The following is an 11341-nucleotide window of genomic DNA, read 5'->3' as shown; positions in this document are numbered from 1 at the left end:
CCTACCACTGGGAGGAAAGCGCAGCAACCCAGTTCTGACACCTCAGCTAACAGACATCTGTGCTTACACTAGGAGTGATATGGACAGCGAGTGCTATCGCCCCACCCAGAAAGAGCTCTCTTGGACTCCAAGTGCTGATGCCAAGCTGCATAATACGAGATTCTGGCGATTCTCAGATCATAGCGGCAGCTCCGTAGTCCATTGAACAATCAATAGTTTTTTTTTTTATATGCACCATCCTTACCTGATGAAGAGGAGGTCCCAGAGCGCCATCCTCCATCCGACACAGCAGGGCTATTGGGAACAGTACGCTGCCGCTCTCCCGCCTCTTCATCATTTTGCACCAGGCTAAGGGAGATGGCCTGTCGGGTGGCGTAAGTGCAGTTGGGCAGCGGACTGTTCTTAGGGATTTTCACCTTGTCATCCGAGGAGAACTCGATCACCTTGCGGCCCGGGTAGAGAGGGTGTGGAGGTGGAGGAGCAGGGTAGGGGTTCAGCTTCTCGAAGGAGGGTGCCATGTCCTCAGCTGATGGGCCGTCTGGACTGGCCTGGCCACGACACATGCCGTTGACATGTTGCTGATCAGAAGCGGCACTGCTGCTCTGTCTAGCATGTCCAGGACCCCCGTTCTCGTTCTGGGGTCCAGTCATGTCAACGTGGACAAACACATCTTCAGCCACCGGTCGACCCGCGCTGCTGCTGGACTGGGCAGAGTTGAGCACAAGAGGTTCAGGTTTCTCGAGCACACGAGCGATGACTGAGGTGGGCACAACATCTGCAGGTGTCAGGCTCAGTGTGTCCGGATCCTGACCCTGGGCTCCTTGAGGACTCTGGCTCTTGTCGGGAAGGCTGCTCTTCATGTGCTTATTCACCATCTCCTGCAGTTCATATGGCAACTGAAAAGCAAGAAAGAAAACAGAACATTTGAACATATTTTCAAGGTCTAAGCATGTCTGGATTGGCCAGTTACGAATTGGATTTAGACCTTAAGACCTTAAACCTTAAGTCCAGAACTTAACATGGTTTAGAAGGTATTTTACAATTGAAATATTACCTTCAATATCTTTATATCCATCCTTTCATCTGTTTATAAGCATTATAAGCAGCATTTAACAGCTGAGCCAAATACAATACAGACCCAATATGGTAAATATTAATGGTGAGTGTGATGATATATGCAGTCCAGTCAGAATATTATAATGAACTCCTTGTGTATACACTCTCTTTCCATTTGATCAGCTCCACTAAGCTTTTAAGAGCACTTTGTAGTTACCTAATTACAGAATGCAGTCCATCTTTCCTTCAATCCTGTTAGTCAATGGTCCAAACCCCAGAGGACCACCACAGAGCAGGTATTATTAGGGGGATGGATGCTACGCAGCACTGCAATGTCGCTGGAAGGGTGGTGGTGTGTTAGTGTGTGTTGTGAAGACAAGAGTGGATCAGACACAGCAGTGCTGCTGGAGGTTTTAAACAATTCAGTATCACTGCGGGGCTGAGAATAGTCCACCAAACTTGGCCAACAATGGTGTCCAGTGGGCAGTGAAGTACTAGAGAATGACTAACAAACTGTACAGTAACAGATGAGCATCACAACTTTAGATCTTTAAGGTGCAGTGCTGGCCGATTTTCACAATTAATTTTGTTAATTTAAATAACAGTTTTAATGCAAATTTCACAATTAATTTTGATTAAATCGAATTACAGTTTAACATACAAACATTTTATGTTTTTAATCTAAAACATCTGAAGAGCTACTCATTTCTGAAGTGTTTATCTGAAGTATTGCCTCCCACAGACTAACGCGCGCATATTTTCAAAACAGTCCGAGGACTGAGCTCGTACCGGAAAAAAGTTCCAGCAGTTTCGGCACTTGCGACACTAACATTCGGTAGGATAAAGCAGATATTTAGCTAGAAATAAATCCTACCATTTCTAAAAACTGCAGAATCATCGGTCTCCGGTGATGATCTGTGATTAATTGTGAAAACAATCATAATTGCTACTTCAAAGTTTCTTCTGTGACTCACTTCTGTGACTTTTAGTCATAGACTAAACTAAACTGAACTATAATCCAGTGTCTCTCAGTGTGTGTGTGTGTTTTTTGTTTTTTTTTCCCAGGTAAGTCTAGTTTTGAACCATTTTTCTGTCATCTGTAGTTTGATTTAAGTAGGGGGAAGGGTTCCTAATATTCTGACTGGACTGCGTACTTACTTATCTTCTAAAAATTGTTTCATGTTCATTCCATTTCCATTTATATGCTATACAATGTCAAGTCCACCCTCAACCAAACCATATATTCTGTATTCTGCTGGAAGGATATTCGAAAATGATGTCCTGTCTTTGTGGATTTATTTCTCAATTACACGTGACCTCAATTACACGTATGAAGAGCCGTGTGGTCAGGAGACTCTCTGTTCTGCTCCCTGAGAGGAGAATAGGCTGGTAAATGGTGCTCATCTAAGGAGGACCTTTGTGAAGACTATCTCTCCATCAGGAGGAGCAGGACACAGGCTCCTTTTATTCAAAAACTCATCTTCTTCAACACAAGATGGGAGGTTAATAATAAAGAAAGGCGACATAAAAGATCACATCAAATTAGTTCTTAACTGAAGACCTGAGAGAGAGAGAAAAAGAGTGAGAGAACAAGAAAGAAGAGGAGGAGAAAAAAAAAGGTATGCAGCTAAGGCCTTTATTTGATGTTGCTGCCTTGACTGGATAAAGCTAGGCAGGGCTATCGATTTGTGGAAAACAGACAGGGACAATCAGTAAACGCACAGCACAGCTCAGCTGATGCCTTAACGATCCTGTGGGGGTAGAGAGCGGCCTGCAAACCCCCCCAACTTCCTCTGGATGTGTGAGGCCACAGAAGATCAATGCGTCCAGGCAGCGTTTCCGAGCGCGACCCTTGCCTGGCCTTCTAGGTCAGGCCTTTACATGCTGTGCCCTGTGCTCTACTTTCCCCACAAGGGCAACGTCAACATATACAGCACAGCCTACACAATCTACCCCCCCATCCTGTGTCCGCTGCCTGCAACTACAAACCACACATTAGCAATGCACACAGCACTGCAGCACTGGGACACTCATTCACTCATCCCCGCTGATTCATCATGCAGGCAGCAATGTCCACACAAGATCACAAACCTAAACAAGCCTAAGATTAATAATGTTAATAACAATAATGATGTACCTATTTAAACAATCATATAATTAAACGTATAACTTATAGAGGCAATTCAGCAAGATAGAAATGGAGGCTAATAATGCTAGGTATAGAAAGTATGGCTACCCATCAGCATTGTGAATATACTGCATGCCAAAATCATCACACACTTGCCCCCAAACAGCACTATGCTAATGATTATCTACCAAAAATGTATATCACTGTTTTTTTTCAAGATTCTGACGGTTTCACGGTTTATCACAGTATTTTTACTATTTCATTTTTTTTTTGCATGACTGGGCTTTAATATAGGTTTGTGACTTACTCTACTGTTAGGAGTACTTTGTCCCACAGAATTACACACTATATGAAGAAATCAGACTCCTCAAACAGCAGAATAGACCTCAAAAAGACCTTAAACACACCTTCCTTTACAAAACTACACATTTTAAATATTTCCATAAACACTATAAATGGACCTAAAATACTCGAAATGTAAGTATTTCTTAAATGTTCTATTGCTAAAGTAAGACACAAGTTTAATAACAAATGTACAATGTATTATTCTTGAAGCCATTAGAGGCATAAAATCAGACACAATTCCCTTCTTTCTGCATTTAACAAATACATTCTTCCGTTTAGTGTGCATTAAAATTATCCTTCAATCTACAGTATTGATGTATATAAAGGTATTCAGTAACTGCTTTTTAAGTTTATTTGCACCTCATATCCAGAGTTTTAGGGAGTTTTATCACTAAATGATAAATAATTCTGTACCCAGGAATGATTCTGGGCTACTCTGGGGGAAGAGAGGGCTGGGGATTAATTGCACAATTCCATTTGTCTCATTTCTGAGTGAATAATTGCTGTTTGCTGCTGTTTTTCTATTTTACTCAAATTAAAACATTTATACAGTGAGGAGTAGCAGCAGGAGCTCCTCAGACAAAGTGCTAATTTAATTTTTCTTCAGGCAGGATGGAGGGTTTGACTCCACAGCGCCTCTATTGGTATGGTGGTATGTGAAAAATGTATTTTTAATTTCCAGCGATATTTTATATATAACGTTTTAAAGTAAACAGTATTGTTAGTATTATTAGCATTAAACATGAAAAACTAGTTTGCAGTGCAAACTCACAGGTTTTAACCATCTGAAACACCTTTACTTACTGTTAAGTGTGCAGCTGCAATTTTTGCTACAGCATGGCACGGTGCAATTTAAATACAGTATTTAATGAAACCTACATTTATTCACTCTTCAATTCTCAAGCATGCATATCTGCACTGAACATCTTGTAAGACCAGTTTATTAAAAAAAATAAATAAATAAGTAAACAGTCTTTGCTATGGCAGAGACTTACTAACCCAACTAAGGTTCTTTTAATAGATTTGCTTTGACGTAAAATGCATTTTTTTCAATGGGCATATATGCAGCTGAAACAGGTAGCATAGTGCATCCCACATTTTTCAACATTAACATTTTAATACAACCTTATAGTCGTTACGGCTTTTCGAATGTGTTTTGGGGAGTGGGGTAGTCCATTATAAGCCCCTGTGGTGCGGCCTAATCTTTTGTCTAACTTTTATACTTAGTAGTAGTTTTGTAACCAAAACTTTTTAACATTTTTACTGGAGTACAACGCTTCATTTGATACTTCAGCTTCTACAGAAGTATTTTAAGCCCTAGTATCTCAGTACCTTTGACACCTCTGAACTTAATATTACCTATGTGGGCCAGATTAATTCACTCAGAGGGGGTGGGTGATTGGGGTTGGCGGTAAACTCTAAGCGATTATGGTCTTCCAACACTGGGAGACTAAATGACACCACATCAATCTGAAGCTGCAAGTCCCAATGAGCACCATTGGCCTTGCTCTTGTTAAGTTGATAAGAATAATTCTACAGAATCTTTTAGTAACCTTATACTTGTCAGGTGTGACTTTATATGGTCAAGTGTGGTGTCCAAAGGCTTCACTGTTGATCATGATCTGCATTCATCAGTGTATTGAACATGCTGAGGGCAGCTGTCCTGCATGTGGTGTAAAGAGAACAGGTCTGAGGTATGGGCCGGCACGACTGCAACCTGCTCCCTCCCATCCTCTTGTTTGAACAGGAGGATGACTCAGTGCTGCTTCACAGAGTCTTTACTTTCTCACACACACACACACACACACACACACACACAGGAGGCCCGTGTAACCATGGTTATCGGCGTTTCGCTCAGGCCGGCTTTTATCCAGCTCAGTCAGCGACGCTGTTCTTCCTGCATCCTTCCTCAGCGGTAGCTGGTGGGAGGAGGTTTCCCCCAACAGCACAGACTCACGCTTACTGTCCTCTATGGCGTCACGACTGTTGTCCTACGACTGAGACATCATCTAAATATAGCGCCTCATTATAACTGCATTCTTCTCCCAAGAGACAACACAGTAACCACTTCTCCATCAGCAATCGGCTGCGGCATAATGGATCTTAACATTTCTCTGCTCTTCGAGGGCCATTCAAGGATACAGATACACATACACACCCTCACGCACAGAGCAGCTTGATTCTGCACCTTTGTACCGTATCGCTCCACAAACAGCACAAGTCTTGGAAGAGGGCAGCACCGCTCTGGCTAATTAAATGTCTCTGGGAAATAACGAATTGCTCTCATTTCCTATCATTATGTCACCACTTTCCATATGAAAAGCTTTGATTAATACGCACCAAATAAATCTGCATGCGATTATTCACCCGGAAAGGGACAGACCACCGGAGAAGCAGCGGCGCCGCACAGCTCCTGAAGCAGGTTAACCTCAGTGCAGGCTGCTGCCAGACTAATGAATCAAACCGGGATGAGGAGATAATTCAGGCAATGAATAATAGATCTCCTAAAAATAGACCCTCCACACGACACCCACCTTCTCATAAAGGAAGGGCCGGCTGTTACAGGCCCGCACAAAAACAGCACACCTGGGATTAGTCACCTCGCTCCTTTCATAAACAAACATATTAAAACCAGGTGACAAAAGGTGGCTCTCAAGATTAATCGCAAACAGAGAGAAAAACCTCACCTAATCAACGCCTCCGTAACTGAGCACAAACAGAACAAGTATGCAGGTGAATGACAGGTGAATATTTCAGCACTGTGGAACAATCCAGATGTATTTATGTAATTTTTTTCACTACTATTTGCAACCCCAAATGAGAAAATGTTGGATCAGTATGAAACAGGCCTTACTTACATTTACTTTAACATTAATTTTACTGCAGAGACTATGAACCCGTGATATTTCATGTTTTTTCCGATCAAAAATTATTTAATTTCATTTGTTCACATGCAGTATCAAAACTTAGGACACGACTTTTTATATAATGTTTTTCTTTTTTTTTTTCCTACATTAAAGTCATCCAGACTATAAAAGGACATTTCTGAGGCTGTTAACTCTGATTAACTCATTCTGTGCAACAGAGGAAACTCCTAAACTTCCTTTCCTGGGGCAGGCCTGATGAGAGCCAATTTCACCATAACATTTTTGATGATCTTTGCGTCCGCACCTGAGGATACTTGTTCTTTAACATTAATCAAAAGTTCTTTAACCCTAATAAAAAAAGAATATTCTTTTCTTTACTTAGTTGAGTAGTTCTTCACATATTTATGGATTAGAGCATTACTGAAATAGGGTTATTCACTGTAGACCAATGACCTACCTCTTCACAACTTTACAACTGATGCTCTCAAAAAAATTAAGAGGCAGGAATGCAAGTAATTAGATCTTATCAGTTAACTGAAAGCCATTGTAAGTGAGACAATCCAGCCAAGATGTGCAAAACTGTTGTCTAAAAAGAGATGCTTACTAATCTAAAATATAATACATATTCTGGTTTAACACTTTTTTCAGTTTACTTAATTATTTTTTTTAAGATGACTTTAGAATTAACCTACAATGCAGAAAATGTAAAGCCTTAACGCATTTCAGACCTGCAACACATTCTTAAAAATTGTGGATACTAAAGCTTTTACCACATTGTAATGTTTTCATTACTTCTTACAACACTTAGATGACGTTTTAGCACAGATGATACTGAAGTGTTTCAGGTGATATTTTGTACCATAGTCCTCCACATATTCTCTACTGGGGACAGGTCAGGACTGTAGATGGGCCAGGTCAGTACCTGAACTCTATTTTTTCAAAGCCATGCCTTTGCAATGTGTGCAGCATATGGTCTTGTTGGAAAATGTACATGAAAAATTAAATCTGAATGCTAAGCAGAGAAAACAAAATATTCTGAAACTAAATAAAAGTCACAGTAAATGTAAGAAACACTTGTTTTTAGCATCTTCTAAACGATCTATCTGATTTTGGATTGTACAAAACAAAAATTGCTAGTGTAAAAGTGTGGGTATATTCTGAAAATAGTGAAGTTGTCTGAAATATAATTAGTCCAGCACAATATAGATAACAAACTAGAGTTGCACGGTGTACCGAAGGTTCGATTCTTTTTCGATACTACGTCATCACAAACGATTCGGTTCTTTAGCGTTCGATGCTTTCGATACTGTATATAGCCCAGTCACTAGCTTCAAATGAGTCAAATTAGTAGGCGCGATTTGATTCAGTTCATAAGAAAACTGATTCACACCGCAGCAGTCGGTGTGGCAGGATTCAGATAAACGTAGTGTTCTGAACAAATGAATCGATTCACGCGCAAGCCAGCAGAGCAGCAGCGAGTGTAGAATGGCGACGGCTAAAATAACAGATGTCTCTCGTCCGCGACTTGTGAACAAAACGGGCGCGAGGAGTGAAGTGTGGGAAAATAGTCTGAGATGTAGGCATCTGTTTTTTATTGATATTTTTATTTTTAAATAAAATAACGAAAATAACGAAAACTGAAAGTGAAACTAAACTACTTTATTTATTAGCGCTGTTTTCACTCCCGCAGTTGTACAGCGGGGGGTGTTGTGCCGATTCTGTCCGCGAAGCGGGAGTCGGATTCAGTAGCGGATTCGGCACAAGCGCGGCGGCACCTCGCGGTCCGCGGTGTTCGTTATAAGCGCTCGCGCTAGCCGCAAAATACGACAGAAAACACTGAGAGAGCTGCAGAATTATGTGTGGGACTAGAATATGAGCACGAGGAGATAAAAGAGAACCTTTACCTGTGAGTAGCTCACATCAGAACACGCAAATCTCTCTCTCTCTCACTCTCACTGTGTCTCTCTCTGTCTCTCTCTCTCTCTCGCACGTGAACGCCTCCGCGTTTGACTTGCAGCACTGTGTTTAGCTGTTCTTAAAAATAATTTTAATTAAATAATAGTTCTCTGCTTCTATGTTACAGTGTTATTTAACATAATTCTGATCATATTTCACTCATTCATTTAGCAGACAAGCACCCTGATCTCTACAAAGAGCTGAGAAGTCGACAGGTTTGTGGAGTTAGTCAAGATGCACTCTGTCTGTAGCTTTACTAAGATTTACTAGCGACTGCTAGTAAATCACGTTAACAGGAGTTAAGAGGAGTGTGCAGGAGTTTTGTTTTGGACCCGTGGTTTTCTCTATTTCTCCATTATCCCATTGGCTGTGAAACATGAACTCAAGATGTTCACGTTTTCGCGTTTCCATCGCAAATCTGTGGTCAGGCACGTAGCCTGCTTGCTCGTTACACTGAACATGGGCTTATTAAAAACGGTAAACGGTTGATTAATATAACGGAGCAGTGAGTGTTAAAATGAACATAACATTGTAATGTTCTTCTGTCTCTTTATTTTCCTTATTCAGAACTTAACTTCTGCCCGCCCGTCAGGTTCACATAGTCAGGCTACCATTACCTCTGGTTTTAGTTTTAGTTTTTAGGAAGTGTTTAGATAATTATGTTATAGTTAAGGTTATAATAACGAAACTTTTTTTTTGTTCAAATGTTTAATTTTAGAATAAAAATGTTTGCACCTATTGTTCAGTGTTCAATCCAGTTCAGTCAAAAATAAACATTTTATGTTCAGATATTTTTATTGTTTTTTTTTCTTCCAAGTATCGTTTTGGTATCGAGAATCGTGATACTACAGTTGGTATCGGTATCGAAGTCAAAATTTTGGTATCGTGACAACCCTATAACAAACATTTCTACTTAAGTAAGATAAAGAATTTGCACTTAGTACTTGACACCTCTGTCCTTATACAATTATAGCATTACAGGGGTTGGACAATGACACTGAAACACCTGTCATCTTTAATCTTCATTAATTGCACATTGCACCAGTAAGAGCAGAGTGTGAAGATTCAATTAGCAGGGTAAGAGCTCAGTTTTGCTTAAAATATTGCAATGCACACAACATTATGGGTGACATATCAGAGTTCAAAAAAAGAACAAATTGTTGGTGCACGTCTTGCAGGAGCATCTGTGACCAAGACAGCAAGTCTTTGTGATGCATCAAGAGCCACAGTATCCAGGGTAATATCAGCATACCACCAAGAAGGACCAACCACATCCAACAGGATTAACTGTGGATGCTGTAAAAGGAAGCTGTCTGAAAGGAATGTTCGGGTGCTAACCCAGATTGTATTCAAAAAACATAAAACCACGGCTGCCAAAATCACAACAGAATTCAATGTGCACCTTAACTCTCCTGTTTCCACGAGAACTGTCCATCAGGACAATAAATTATTGTAGTCTAAAACCAGGTGTTTCAGTTTCATTGTCCCACCCCTGTAGTTCTCCAGTTTAAATGAATTAATTTAGGAAATCAGCGGTTATACCCATCTCTAAAAGCAACTTCATGAGATACCATAACAATCACCTATCAAGTGGTAATTAGCTTCACCATATGTTCAATATTTCAGCCAAAAGCTTTTGAACATTACACCACTTCTCACACCAGACACCCACAAAACAAGTCTTTTTACATCGGACCAAATTGCTGAAGATTTCTGAAATTTGACCAAATTCTGACCAAACAACACACACAGATAACACCCAGCTAGAGATCCAACCATGTCTCTGATGACTCAGAAAAATCCAGAACTTGCCCTCATCCTCCCATTACTGGTAGCATCAAGTGAGAAGAAGAGACCTAGAGAACTGGTGGGTGGGATTGGCAATGACTAATTGTAAAGGTAACTGAATTCCCTTTACAGCAGCAATACTTTCTTCCTTAATTAATAATGATAAATAACATATGCAAATAGATTCTTACTGCTGGCCTGAAACCAAAAAAATAAAAAGCAATGTAAACTGGAATTGCTCCAGAGATTTGATGGAGCTGGACGCCTATAGTTTACACTAAAGAAACACAGACGCAGCATGTGTGCTGCTGCTGCTGATAGGCCAGCTGAACTGTACGTCGCAGGCTCTGTGACACTGTGATGAAGTGTCGGTTCCCCTGGGTTCTGTACTCTGCCATGGCTCTGATAAAGGCCTGTTAACTCCTGGGCTGCTTTACACTGACACACAGCTGTCCATCACTCGGAAACCTGCTGCGTCGCAGCCCGCAGATAAACATAAAGGCCAGGCAGACTTATGCGTCTGGGCTTTGACACTTTGTCAATAACTCACCTTAGGTCTGCTGGCAAGCCTGTCTGTGTGCAAGGTCAACTCTGCAGCTCTGCAGTACACCTTCAGCTGCATTAGACGGATTACCACAGGACCCCATTAGGAACCTCTACAACTCCATGTCGAGACTTCTGGCACATGCATTACACATTACTTATGTATACCGAACTGTATACTTTACTGTACTGTACGATTCTGAAGGAACTACAATCTCGCACAACAGCTCAAACACTGTGCATCACCACATCAGCTGAATGTACATGAGCGTGCCTTGTGAGTCTCTTGTTACTAAGCAACAGATAGAGAAACGCTAATGGTGGCAGTTGAGTCACTGAAAACTCTCAAAACCCTGATAAAAGACTATAAAAACAGCTCTGGACAATTAAAAGAGCAGAAAAATATTACTCCTAGGACACTTTCCCACTGGATGGTACATACACTACTCAACTCTACTCCACTATACTCTTTTTTTTTTTGGTTTTCCATAACACAAAATTGGTACTTGGAGCTGAGTAATTCTTTAGTACCTGCTCATGTATGGCTCCAAATGTGCAGAGTAGGAACTAAAAAACATGAGGTGTAAACCTGCTATGTGATGCAATGCAGACATCCAGCAAAAGCTGTATTGTAAATTTCCACAGTATTGATTGTTTT

General features: G+C 40.8%; 1 protein-coding gene across 2 annotated transcripts in view; it reads right to left on the bottom strand.

Moving 5' to 3' along the window:
• The window catches only part of tjap1 (tight junction associated protein 1 (peripheral)), a 95276-nt gene that overhangs the window by 7342 nt on the left and 76593 nt on the right, over window positions 1-11341 (bottom strand). For both annotated transcript variants that reach the window (XM_049481202.1, XM_049481203.1), the window contains one exon: window positions 245-896. In XM_049481202.1, coding sequence (XP_049337159.1) covers window positions 245-896 — 652 coding nt within the window. The remainder of the gene's footprint in view (window positions 1-244; window positions 897-11341) is intronic.

The sequence above is a fragment of the Astyanax mexicanus genome, chromosome 7 (genome assembly GCF_023375975.1).
Source record: "Astyanax mexicanus isolate ESR-SI-001 chromosome 7, AstMex3_surface, whole genome shotgun sequence".
In the NCBI taxonomy this organism is placed as follows: domain Eukaryota; kingdom Metazoa; phylum Chordata; class Actinopteri; order Characiformes; family Acestrorhamphidae; genus Astyanax; species Astyanax mexicanus.
Note: the sequence above shows the minus strand (reverse complement) of the source record. Positions and strands in the feature narration are given on the sequence as shown.